The sequence below is a fragment of the Anopheles funestus genome, chromosome 3RL (genome assembly GCF_943734845.2).
Source record: "Anopheles funestus chromosome 3RL, idAnoFuneDA-416_04, whole genome shotgun sequence".
In the NCBI taxonomy this organism is placed as follows: Eukaryota; Metazoa; Arthropoda; class Insecta; order Diptera; family Culicidae; genus Anopheles; species Anopheles funestus.
In genome coordinates, this window is record NC_064599.1 from 849,467 (window position 1) to 863,454 (window position 13,988).

A 13,988-nucleotide genomic window follows, 5' to 3' on the forward strand; every position below is an offset into this window, starting at 1 on the left:
TCATTCACTCTGAGTTGATTCACTAAAAAGAGTTGTAGTTTTCATGTCTAGAAGGGAGTCGAGGAAGAAGGGAAGATGCGAGGGAGTTGGATGAAGGAAAGCAGAGGAAGAAAAGTTGGTCCATAAAATGGTGGCCATTATTATTAATTGAAAAGCGAACTACTTTGTGTGTAAAAAAGTGCAACCATAGCCAGCAGTCCGGGAGCGTTTCTGGTGTAATGGTTTCGCTCTCGGGCACCACTCGGAATGCACTTTCGTTAATGACAAAGCGGCAATACGGGGTATGATGTACGTTTTCCTGACTTACATGTTATATCAAACAAATTAGTGTAACGAGTCGAGCAAGCAGTCCGCGTACTAAACTAGTATTGGAAGCGCGTTACATGATACAAAAATGTAGCCTTGCTCGCTAAATATATTAACAAAGCTCATTAAGGGATTTACAGTAGTGTACATAAAGCAAAATATACCTCAACCCTTTCGATGTATGATTTGTTTATGTGTGTGTACAATGATTTATTCTCGTTTTGGGCTGCCAATATTCCAATTAGCTGGGGCAGTAATAGGAACCGGAAACAGCGCATAAAAAACGTTGAACGCACGCAGCACTACCGAAGCGAGAACGTGTAGGAACAGGGAACAAGTGTTATTTTCATTTCCACGAATCATTGATTTAATACTACCCCTTGATGCGGCGGGAATATGAACGCACCTACATGGGGCGAAAGGAGGCAGTTTTCCTGTGGAGCTGAGAACCGTTTTCCACTGTGCGGTGATGGTGGCAATGTTATTAAATTCTATGCCCGGCACAAGCATGAAAAAACACATACCCAACCGCACACAGTCGCACACACATCGAGTTGGAAAACTCATGTTAGATTGTTTCTGTTGTGGCAGGGAATGAGCCGGTGGGGTTTGAAAGAGTGGGAAGATGATATTTCGAGTGGTAAAATGTAATTATCAGAGTCAGAGGAGATGTGAGATGAGCTTTGAATCCGTTTGTTCTTTTCTCGCTTTTTTTGCTCTTTGTTTTTCTTTTTTCGATTTTTTGTCTTCACACTTTTACGAAACACAAACGGTGAAATGCCTGGACATGTCCGCCAACCGCCAACGCTTAATCCACGTATGCTCAAACGGATCGGAAAGATGATGAGTTTGGTGAGAAGACCGTTAGCGTGCTGCTGGATGGTGAGGAGTCGGAGATGATATTTATCGACCATCCGAACGTGGAAATGAGTGTAAGTAGCTAATAAGTTATGTTCCACATAATGTTTCCAACCTGGCTAAATAAATAGCATACCCAGTTGTAGGTAAATTTGTTCAACCGCAGCAAATTGAACTCCCAAATGAAGATACTGTCTGTTGGTAGTGTGTTTGTGGTTTTTCAATACGTGACCAGCGAGCTACCGCGATACGTGTCTCATTTGTTGGCATATCACGTGGAGAACGATGATAATCCTTTGAACGATGATAGTCTCATTTACGATTACTTCTGCATTCCAACAGGTGGAAAACTCGCTCTCGACGTACGAACCGCATGCCTGCGTTGTTGTCTACTCGATCGTCGACCGGAACTCGTTCCGAGTGACGGAGGAAATACTCAACTATCTGTGGTCCGAGCACTACACGAAGGAAAAAGCGGTCATCATAGCGGCAAACAAATCCGACCTGGCTAGGGCACGAGTCATAACCACAGCCGGTAAGTGACGATGTTAATCGACGAACAGAACCGGCTCAGAACAAAATAAATGCTCGATACGGGCTGTGTCTATCGTTTTGTCACATTTTATAACCATAACTGACCCCAAAAAACACTTCTTACCGTAGAGGGAAAGCAGTTGGCAACGTCCCGTGAAGCAAAGTTCATCGAAACGTCCAGCGGAATTCAACACAATGTCGATGAGCTGCTCGTAGGCGTCCTTAAGCAGGTACTTATTACTATCTATTCGATATGTGATGCATTTCGGCGTATTGCAAAGACTCATCATCTCGCTCCATTTACTTTCGCCATAGATACGCCTCAAAGAGCAGAGAGAAAAACGTGCCAGTGCAACGAATCTGCGCAACTCCCGTACGCAGATGTCACTGCACATTGCAAAAGAGATTTTACACAAAATTTGTCTTACCGACATCACCAAATCGAAAAGCTGCGAAAATTTACACGTACTTTAAATAAGCTTACGAAATAATGAAGTGAGTTAGTTCTGCAGCAATGGAAGCCGTTTGTCGTCCTCTTAAGCCAACCGTACATACAGGACTGCATTACCACGGTGAAGCATAATTTGTTATTTAGTGCCAAACTAGAGATTTGGGGGAAGAAGGGAAATAATTGGGGTAGTCTTGTGAAACATGACTTCGATTGTCGCTCGAAACCGAGCCAAACTGCTGGCTGAACAGCAACGTCGGCCTATGATGAACATTTTCCCACCGAGAAAGAAGAAATCAGGCGACCAAACAGGAATAAAACAAGCGAACGAGTGTGTCTGTGTGTATCGGAAAAGCAACCGGAAAGAAAGTTTTGAACGCAAAGCGAAGGGAAAATATAAGTAGTCGATGGTGTTACATGTACGATGTTTCTAAACAAACGGGAATTTTTGTGTTATTGTTAGTGTAAAACCCAAAAACAAATTGTCAACATTTGACAAACATTAACATTTGGAGACTTACACGAAGGAAGCCTAAAGAAAATACTGGAAGACTCGCGTACGCTAAGGAATCTATACTGCGCGATCTCTAGCATATCGCAGCAAAGACTGGCTAATATAGCTCTATTTACTCACGCACAACCACTCTCGCTCACACACGAGTTACTTATATACTGGCCGTTACGCATGCACATGCACCGATACAATCTTGATGGAAGGAAAACTAAGCTAACTGTTTCGAAAATTGTCGAAAAAGATCTCTTATCATTAAGATGCGTACCAATTGTGGTAATCATGTTTCTAGCGACAAACTATTTGAAGTGTATTGATATGAAAATGTTGTCACACTGGTTGCAGAACTTTAGGCGCTTTGTCTCAAACATACGCCTACAGTTAGGCAATTTGTACAACCAATTGGCTTTTTTAGTGTGTATATTTTGCCATTTCAAGTAAGGTAGTCATCCGCGTGCTCATTTTTCACTGTTGGAAATTGGATTAGGGCAGGACCGATAAGGGAACTCCTCTGTACGATCACTCGAGAGGAGCTCGACTGGTGTTAATCGTAGCAGGTTATCTTTACAAATTACTAATTGCAACAACAACAAAATATTACCTATATACAAACACATATATACAAAAATATAGCTATATACAAAGAGTATACACGTGTTAATAGCCTATTTACTGTGTGTGTGTATGGGATCGCGTGTAATGGTAACACTGTGTAGCTGTGTTGAATAAATATGCTGATTTTTCTGATGCTTTTTATGGTGCAGCAGTTGAGCAGCAGTGAAGTCTTAAAGATACAGTTCGATCACCGTTTATCGAAGAGCATTTTGATTCTAAATCGGTTCTTATCCTCATTGTACCAACCCAAACAGTGAGTGTCACTGCTCTTCAGCTGTGTAAAATTATTCAGGCCACTACAGCATTCCAATGCCTGTTACAATCGCACACTGCACTGGTGTGAAGGCGAAAGCAGTAGCGGAACTTTAGTGCTACTGGGCTTTTGAATTCTCCCATGCCCTGATCTATATCTAAGGGTTAAAAAAATGTGTCCCCTTCAGTTATCTCGCCTTCACTAGCACCATTTTTCACCGCATGGGAAGCTGCCACGGGGGTGGAGTTTTAGTCGTAAAAACAAACTGGCGCAAGTTTCTGCCTTCCGTATCCACGTTCTGGGTATCCCATAACGCGTTCCAAGAAAGAGAGCAACCTCGTAAAATGAATGCGGTTACTGCCAGATAAATTAGATGCTAGCCGCGGGTGTAGAGTAAATCGACTTGCATGCACCAGGCTGCAAGTCCAATGCACCCTGGTAGCTTTTGGAAGGTATAGCATTTCTCTCTCTCTCTCTCTTTTTGTTCTCCGATCAATTTTAATCCATATGTTTTTTATCAATCGTTCCATACATTGAGAAACCAGACGCTTCACGTGAATTTGTCATAGTAAGGAATATTACTCTAATAATATTAAAGCTTTAAAGTGTATTATAAAACGACGTGTGCAATAGAGTGGAACAGAACTAACCATTAAACAAAGATTTTCTATAAAATTGTAACCTAAGATATGATTTGCCTTTCACTTACTCTAATCCCTTGTCAGTGATCAACTTGGTGCAAGGACACTCGGCGCATGGTGAAAGCTTTAAATGTAAGCAACACATAAACCCCCATACCCTTGCCATTACTTACTTTTATGTGCACACCTCTCCAACAAGTTGGCTAATTTTAATTAAGCCCCAACATTCAAACTTGATGCATTTAAATGATCAAATAATGATGAACCTTAAAAACATAATGATAACCTTTAAAAAGATGCAGGCAAAGTAGCAAAGAAGAAACACATGAAGAATCATCAAATTTTATCAAATCAAATAGGGGATCAATGAAGAACAATATCAAAACAAGCGAAACACAGTACTGAGGTGCGGGAAAGGCGATATTTTCGATTTCTCAAAAGTAAAACGTACATAGAAGTCGAAAACGTAACATAATTGTACTGCGGCCTAAAGGTAAACCAATCTCAAGCGATAATCGAATGGTTCGAAAAGATGATCGAAATCGAAAAAAGTTCTGGTTGAGTATTTTGAGAAAAAAAAGTTGTAACCGACCACAACGAGCAACGATAGTGGAGCCCAAATTGAGCGGAACCCAAATAAATTGCAGTTCTACTTACGTGAAACTCTTGGGCAGCACTGAGGTGTGGCATACACAGCCTGTAAGAGACAGAGTTGGAAGAAGAAGGAACATGATGAGAGAATCAAATTGTAAAATTTATCGATAAAATGCAACGTCAGTTTCCAAAGACCTAAAAAGAAGAAATCTACAAATGTTACAATTTCTGCAAGTAAAACGTTTTCGGTAGATTGTTTGTATAAAATACTGCAAAAAATCTGTCAATTATTGCTCGGTGGAGATTATTTCGAACGCTACGTCTGTTTTGAAAAGGACAAAACATGTGCATTGATCTATGTAACGCATCAGATCAACCTTAGTAAAAAGTTATCTAGAAAGGAGGGTGTGGAAGGACTCTACGAGCGTGTATAACAGTGTCTGTGTGTGATTGTGTTTCTGTGGTTAGTTGTTATGTAGAGTATACAAAACAAAACAAAAACATGAATCCCGTATATTACAGCTCCTAGCGTACTTCTTTACTAATTGTGACAAAGTGCTGATGTAAAAGATTCCTAACTAAATGGGCTAATAGTGTTAGGAAACGGAAAACTAAGTGAAATGCTCCAAACAGGACAATGTTATTCCTTTTTGTTAAACAAAGCGAGTGTCTCCGATCGCTATGTTCAGCTAGAAAGATATGAAGAAATCTTTCCTACTCTCTTATAAGCATGGTGGTTTATAATAGATCTATTTTTATGTATACACAAAATGTGACCACAATACTATCAATATTCTAATCGTCTTACGAAAAGCATTATCTGGATGAAATTTTTGCAGCTAAGTTAGTATGGCTTTAGTTCGATTCACTGTGGAACAAAGACGAAAAAATCATCATCTATTGCAAATGATTTGACTTACCACGTAATAAAGACGAAAAAAAACAAGTTTAACTAAGGGATGATTCAACTATTAAGTAACGCTTAGGATTGTTAATGGATCTGCTCGTTTCTTTTGTTCAGTCGTTATGTTAAACGATCGTATGACAGTAATTTCTTGGAAAATACTTTGCTTTGACATTCGAGACGCGATCCTTTACTTAAAAAAGTTGAAAGATTATTTCCCCTTCATACGATATAATCATACCAGTTATAATCATAATCAACACTAGGAAGGCTACTAAAGGGTACAAGTGAGTGTTTCACCACCCCCCCCCCCCCCCCACCCCCTTCCCACATCCTTATTCAATTCCTTCCAGTGTTACGTAATAGTTGAATGATCCCTAATGGGAAGAAACTGTAACGTTAAGGAGTTACACACGAAACGCTTCGTAATATTTTCCGAGCTGAAATACTGAAACTGATGTAAACTTTCACACTGAAATCGATATATACATGCATAAACACATTAATATATACATACATATATATATTTAAAAGAATGTTTAATAAAAATTAAGAGCTAAACTTTAAAACTTTCGTGATTTGCTTTTATTCCTTATTGTGCATGGCAGACCCGAAACAACTAAACTTCTTGCAGCGGACGAGCAACATGAACATTTGATTGATCATTTCATTCTCTTCATCGTGATTACTCGCCTTGCTTAGCCAAATAAATTACGACCCATTTTGAAAACATGACCCAATCGTGGCGCCATTAATTGAGTAAAAAGGCTTTAAAGAGAAGTTAGTCAAAAAGCAACTGTTCACCAAACAAATCGACCGACCAAGATTAAAGTTAGCTCACCATCACCAGGATTATATGTACAAAGACTTCATGATGGAAGGTCTGTCTGACTGACTGACTGACTTTTTTAGGGGTTGTTGTTCCCCGTCGATGGGTCGATGGTAAAAGTCAAAACCAAACTCATCAATAATGCACCAAACCCACACGCACACAGGCATCATCTTCGCTCGCGCCTCACGGCGCGGTTTTCCTCTACCGTAACCTACATTTTAACGTTTGTTTGAGCTACACGAGCTGGACCATTTTCCCCATATAATTATTCCTCGGAAGCCCACATTCATAAGAGCACCCATTCTGCTAGGATGTACACGACGTGTAACGTAACGTGGTAATGATGATAGCAATAATAAAGAATAATGACAGGCGGGCGAGTGTGAGCCCAGCACAACACCTCGACGTCTGCCACCCCAGCCACCAGTGGCAGTGAAGATTAATTTGGTCGGTTTTGAGTTTCCCTGTTGGTTGTTAAAACCACTCGTCGAAAGTCACTATGATAAGCGCTGGGTACTCCCCTGGTCGCTGTTATACCCCCCGGCGTAGGTATGTAATGAGACACTCACAGTAGCAAACTCCATGTGGTTTGCCAGATTTCCATCAGATTGTATTGATTTTTCACATCAACAACACATCCAAACACATCGTGGCCGTGCAGATAAGTATCAAAACAGATTTTGGATTGATAATTACGACACATCGAACGGTTTCTGTGCTTTCCGTAGCAGAAAGAAGCACACGAAAAGAAACAAACTTTTCCAACAGTTTATCTAACATATCCACACAGCTTAATGCTGATTAACGCGTATAAGATAAATGCGAAAATGCGTTGATTCATTGTTGTTATATCATTCGCGCATGGTTGAGTCAAAGTTCAACGCGTCATTTCGTAGATTAGGGTATTTTGATTCGGTACAGCTTCATCAGAGTAGGCCATTGCGAGTGGTTCACTGTTCCCGTTTAATTGTTTCTTCACACCTCCCGGTACATTAACAGTGCTGCTGATCTCGTCCATTTCTACCGCAAAACTTCTTGGTAAGGTAGCTTGTTAATATTACATTTTACTTCTATTCTCATTCTATGCTCACGCTTGTCTAGTTGGTCACCGTTCGGGAATTAAGCCTGCCAGACAAAAACAAAATCCCAAACGGTACAACAATCTTCAACGGTCATTCGATGTGCTTCCCTCGTTAGCAGATGGAAGGTTCTCGGCACATTCCTTTCGCGAAACATAAGTCAGAATAGCACTTGTTGGCCTACTATCCACTACTTAGCACCGCCGAAAGATTAATGCGAAATGATCGATTGCGACGTCGGTTTTCGCTCGGTATTCACTTGCCGCGGAACCGATCGCAACAATTGGCATACATTAAACGATCGTTCCAACGGTATTTGTCCTTTAGTTTAACGTCGCGAACGGGAGTCGAATTGTTAAGTTTGAATCTTGCGTACATCTTTCACCTCTCCATCTTCATTCCAATCGCCTTCGTTCTCTCTCTCTCTCTCTCTCTCTCTCTTATTTTCACCTTTCCATACCCATCCGTCATCCGGGTGTGACCAAGATTGGTAGATATGTTTGGCCGTGCGGTACACGCATCCGATCGGTTGTGCACGCATGGAAGGAGATCTGGTTAGTACGCCTGACGCATCAACGACGATGACGGTAACGCTGACTGACGCTACGTTGATGGCCAGACCTCGGACACAACGCTTGGACAGGGAAAACCCGCATGACCTACATAAAATGGACTGACTGATGAATGGACTACTGCTTCTGGCTGGCGGTGCATGGTATGGCATACAAGTGGCGCAAGTGGTACGTTCCAGCATATGATCGGTTTTGGATGTGTAGATCAATCGAATTGTTATAAAACTAGAGCTTTATTCCTTCAGTACAGTTGTAAGCCCAAGACAAAGAGGACCCACAGCATATGTCCTGACAATAACCCCGAAAAGCAGAATGTGATAAATGTTTGTAATACCCACGTAATTAGGGTAGAAATTTCCTCAGTTCAACATAAAAATGTCCAAATCGTAGATCCTTTTTAGATTTCACTCCAAGGGTTTAAAACAAAGCAAACATTCCTACGCCATACAGTTACGGAGTGAAAAGTATAGAAGAGAACGCGTGCAAAAAAAATCACCGAAGAGAAGTAAAGCATACAAACAACCATTACCTTGTTCGGTGGACAGTTCCGTGTAGATCGTTAGAGGTTCGGGGATCCGTCAGTCCGGCCGACTAACATCCGTGTCCAGTTGATTGGACGCATTTGACACAGTGAAGCAGTTTTGCTGCTTCATCGCTCATAGCCAAACTGGATGCCCAAGTGGAACTGATCTTGTTTGCAGCAAATGTTACACTTGCTTTACCGCGGAACAAACACGATCGTGTTGATTTTAAGCCTCCTTATTCAGTGAACGATCATGCGAGTAGAGTGGTTGGAGAATATTCAAAATGATTTCGTTTGAATTCGGTTTTGCTGAAATGTGTATCAATCAATCATTGTACGTGCTGGAAGCGAAGGTAGAATTTTGTTTTGCGTTAAAGAGGTCATATTTTGATTTCGAATTCCACTCCACCGGAGGCATGTGCGAAAAGATTCAAACGCACGCCACACATTCGGTGACCCAGTTTGAACGAATCAAAACAAAGTCTCATCATCACCCAAGAGATGGCCACAAATATCGCCGATTTGATGTTCCAATTGACACCTTCTTGCTAAATATCTTCAAAAATTCATCGGGTGAAGCGGGAAAACTTTCACAACTCTAACACACCCCGAAAAGCGATATGATTGCATGCGCAATGTTCGTCACACGCGCGATTCGGATCGACCGTCACCGGAACGTTTGTGCTGTCCACCCGATAAGAAGCGATGAAACTGACTCCCATTAATCTGGCCAAGGAAAATTTCGACCAGATGGGTTTTGCTGAGTGGCGCAAAGTTTTGCTTTTATTGCCTCACTTTATTTATGTTTCTGTCATTCATCACACAAGCCTAACGAGAGCAGATTTATTGGTCGAGAGTTTATTAGCAGCAAGGGGTGGATGAGTGGGTTAATAATTTTCCTTCGATTTCCCAGGAGCTACGTGCGGTTCGTCGCTTGTTCGCTTTCTATTTTGCAAAAACCATCGCTGACCGTGAGTGAATGGGGGTTCACTCTCGTTCAAGGATGAGCTTTTTTCTCGTTTCATGTTTCGCTTCGTTTTTCCCCAAACCGAAACCACCCATGATCAACAAGTCGTGTTGGGGGAAGGTAGCTATCATGTGTTTGGATTTATTATGACGCCTTTCGCAGCGATGAAAACGGGACCCACGTGGAGGTCGTCCCCGGACCAGCACACTAACCTTCGAATGCGAAATCAATGAGCCAAAGCGAACTGGAAGGGAACTGGAAACGATAGGAAACAGAGCAGCAACAAGGTCCCCCATCCATTAGTCCACTTAGAGTTTTTCACTGTGACGTTGCACCGACGACCCATCATTAGAGGGGCCATTTCTCTTTCATTCATCAAAACGAACCCCAACCGATACTCCGCGCCATTCTCCTTTCCCTTCCAACACGCACCCGCTGTTTGCCATCATCCGTCCCGGAAGACACGAAATCGAAAGCAGTTCAAAACATTTGGGGATTAATTTAATGGCGGAAATTTAAAATTAGCGACCGAAACCGAGGACTGCGAGTTCCTCGTTCGTCTTAAGAAAAATAATAATAATCATAAAATTAACCCAACAGTAAAACAAAACGATAGAGAAAAAACTTGTGAAGGTGCAGCTAATCGAAAGCGGTCGAAAACTAAAGACTTCCACTCCGGTTCCACTGCTTGTAACCTCCCGCGGATCGACCCACCATCTGTGAGGGCACCGGAAAATGAGGAATTAGGGTGGAAAATGCATAAATTTTTTACGCCATCGAAAGCCAGCTTTTACCGAAGGGGCCGGATCGTTTGCTGACGCTAAGATACTGTTTGCCTGCTCAGATATTCAATGCATTTCGATTTCAATTTCAGCTCACGGGCACGTTGGTAAGCCAAAAACAAGACTCTGGTTGTGATGAGGTAAACCTAATAAAAAAAGCTTTCATTTAATTCGTACTTCTCTTTGATTGCACTTTTTGGAATGTGTTGGTAGAGCAAAATATACGAGACACATGCAGGTATCTTGTAAATCATATTAACTTCTTTGAGCCGCGTTTAGCTAGTATAACGTGTAAACGTAAAATATTTTTTTCATTTTTTTACTCTATTTTTAAACGCTCGATCCTAATGCACCAAGACACAGCCAATGAAAAAAAAGATCTTATGCCAAATATCCTCAATCCTATATAAATTATCCATCCCTGAACACGACTATTATGGTGCATTGTTTAGCTGTGCAACAAAAAGACAGAGACAATGATTCGTTCCGCTAATCATCACATCAATGGCCGGAAGCTAAGGATAATACGAGCATTGCAGTTGCTATTCCTGTACCGGATATTTTAACGGCGTGCACACAATCGACGGATGTAAATTCCTCAACTTCTGCGCATCAACACCGAAAGGGAACTGAAACAAACAAGCAAGCAATTGTTGTTCCGCTCGTGGAGACATTCACATTCGTTTCGGTTTGGTGCGAAATTGGATGATTTTTCCTCGTAGATGAAGATGTGCAGAGAGAAAACGATTGCAACACATTGTTGTGGTGGCCACCACTAACCAAAGATGGGTATGAAAAATCGCACCAAAATTGTATAATCAAACAAATGAGGCATACTCCTCTCCGGTGGCCCTTACAGCGACCAATAAAATTAAGCATAAGTACGCAAACGTTGAATGGCAGCATCCGGTACACCAACGTTCGATAGTTCAATTGCATTAAGCTAAATCGACAACAGCATTAGCCTAATGCCCTCCATAAGACCCCTCTATGCCGCAACCGAACCCCAATCATTGGCCAAATGTGCGAGCATCTTATTGTGTCATTCACCGAGGGTACGCTCATTTCCTCCTTTTATGGCCGTATTTTTCGCGCGAACTTCCACTCGACTTGTTTGTTAAAGATCGATTTAAATGCCACTGGAATGTTGGAAGCACTTGTTGTGCAGTGATGTAACGCACTTGTTTCGTTCTTTTGTTGAGAGGTTGCGAAGGAAATGGCACTACCTTCGGGAACGGTTTTCCTTTTGGTTTCGTTACACATCAACAAGGAAATGGAAGCATTTCTGATACAATCGCTGCCAGATCTTGACCTGGATTTTTGTTTGGTATCTACAAACAGCCACAAACCGCATTGTTGATTGATTTTCAGTGATCAATGCTCTGGAAAGAATCATTTTCCGATCATTTGGCGTTAAGTTGATGCTGAAGACGATCGTTTCGTCAGAGATGGCTTTGATGAAACTCCGTACAGCAACCAAATCGTGCCTGCTGATTAGAAATGAGAATAACAACTCTTTTTAGTGAATGAACTCAGAGTGAATGAGTCGTTATTAAGATCATCCACTATGCAAACTAAGCGGCCAGAGCGGGTCCGAGGATAAAGAGGACCCGAAATTTTTGACGCTTCCTCCGATCGGTCACAGTGGATCTATGCACTACAGATCCTTTAGTTTTGGAGCCCAATTACCATTCCGCTTAGGGCCTCCGAGAAGCTTGATCTGCCACTGCCTCCAAGGCTGATAAATTAAAATATTTTAAAGCGAATTGGTTGAAACAAGTTTCTTTTCACTCAAATAATGATTTAAATACAAAACACAATAAAAAAAAATAAAAAAATTAAAAAAATCTATAAATTTGAAAATTTTCTAAGGCTATAGCCTTAACTTTTTTGAGTAATTTTGCAAAATTTTTAAAATTGATTAATTTTAATGAAAATTGATTGGAATAAGTTTCTTTTCACTCAAATATTGCTTTAAATTAAAAAAAGAATAAAAAATCAGAAAAAAATTATTAACAAAATTTCCACTCGAAAATTTAATAAAGCTTACCCCTTGCCATTTTTTTGAGAAATTTAGCAAAATTTAAAAATTTGTTTTATTTTAATGCGAAATTGTTGCAATAAGTTTCTTTTCACTCAAACAACGCTTTAAATTAAAAAAAGATAAAAAATAATGAAAAAAATTGAAAAAATCTATAAATTTGTCAATCTACTAAGGCTCATTTTAGCACCAATTTTTCTCTATAACTTGGTCGGTATCTAACGGATCGCCAATCTTTAACCTGTGGTCGATAGATGGCATTAATGGCTACATTTTCTTCGTAGACGGCCATGCCCTCAGATGTCTGTGCCAGAAGTTATGCGAGGAACCAAGTTCCTTACCCTGTTTGAGAAAATGTAAAATTTTCATCATTTTTGCACCAAATTTTGCCTATAACTCGGTCGGTATCTAACGGATCTCCAATCTTTGCCTATGGTCGATAGATGGCATCAATGGCTACATTTTCTTCTTGGACGGCCATGCCCTCAGATGTCTGTGCCAGAAGTTATGCGAGGAACCAAGTTCCTTACCCTGTTTGAGAAAATGTAAAATTTTCCTCATTTTTGCACCAAGTTTTGCCTATAACTCGGTCGGTATCTAACGGATCTCCAATCTTTGCCTGTGGTCGATAGATGGCATCAATGGCTACATTTTCTTCTTGGACGGCCATGCCCTCAGATGTCTGTGCCAGAAGTTATGCGAGGAACCAAGTTCCTTACCCTGTTTGAGAAAATGTAAAATTTTCCTCATTTTTGCACCAAGTTTTGCCTATAACTCGGTCGGTATCTAACGGATCTCCAATCTTTGCCTGTGGTCGATAGATGGCACCAATGGCTACATTTTCTTCTTGGACGGCCATGCCCTCAGATGTCTGTGCCAGAAGTTATGCGAGGAACCAAGTTCCTTACCCTGTTTGAGAAAATGTAAAATGTTCCTTATTTTTCTGCAATTCAGCAAAATTTTTAAATGTGATATATTTTATTGCGAATTTGTTGCAATAAGTTTCTTTTCACTCAAATATTGCTTTAAATTAAAAAAAGAATAAAAATTCAGAAAAAAATTTCAAAAAAATTTTTCACTCGAAAATTTCATAAGGGGTACCCCTTGCCATTTTTTTGAGAAATTTAGCAAAATTTAAAAATTTGTTTTATTTTCTTGCGAAATTGTTGCAATAAGTTCCTTTTCACTCAAACAATGCTTTAAATTAAAAAAAGGTAAAAAATAATGAAAAAAATTGAAAAAATCTATAAATTTGTCAATCCACTAAGGCTCATTTTCGCACCAAGTTTTGCCTATAACTCGGTCGGTATCTAACGGATCGCTAATCTTTAACCTGTGGTCGATAGATGGCATCAATGGCTACATTTTCTTCGTAGACGGCCATGCCCTCAGATGTCTGTGCCAGAAGTTATGCGAGGAACCAAGTTCCTTACCCTGTTTGAGAAAATGTAAAATTTTCCTCATTTTTGCACCAAGTTTTGCCTATAACTCGGTCGGTATCTAACGGATCTCCAATCTTTGCCTGTGG

The 13,988-nt window shown here is 40.6% G+C and overlaps 1 protein-coding gene across 6 annotated transcripts in view; it reads left to right on the forward strand.

The window, feature by feature from the left end:
* The window catches only part of LOC125768684 (uncharacterized), a 32,248-nt gene extending 24,003 nt beyond the window's left edge, over positions 1-8,245 (forward strand). For 5 of the 6 annotated variants that reach the window (XM_049436695.1, XM_049436697.1, XM_049436699.1 and 2 more), the window contains exons 8-11: positions 1,137-1,238; positions 1,507-1,699; positions 1,828-1,928; positions 2,014-8,245. In XM_049436695.1, coding sequence (XP_049292652.1) covers positions 1,137-1,238; positions 1,507-1,699; positions 1,828-1,928; positions 2,014-2,172 — 555 coding nt within the window. In that variant the 3' untranslated portion in view covers positions 2,173-8,245. The remainder of the gene's footprint in view (positions 1-1,136; positions 1,239-1,506; positions 1,700-1,827; positions 1,929-2,013) is intronic. The other variant, XM_049436700.1, reaches the window with a different exon arrangement.
* The last annotated feature ends 5,743 nt before the right edge of the window (positions 8,246-13,988 follow it).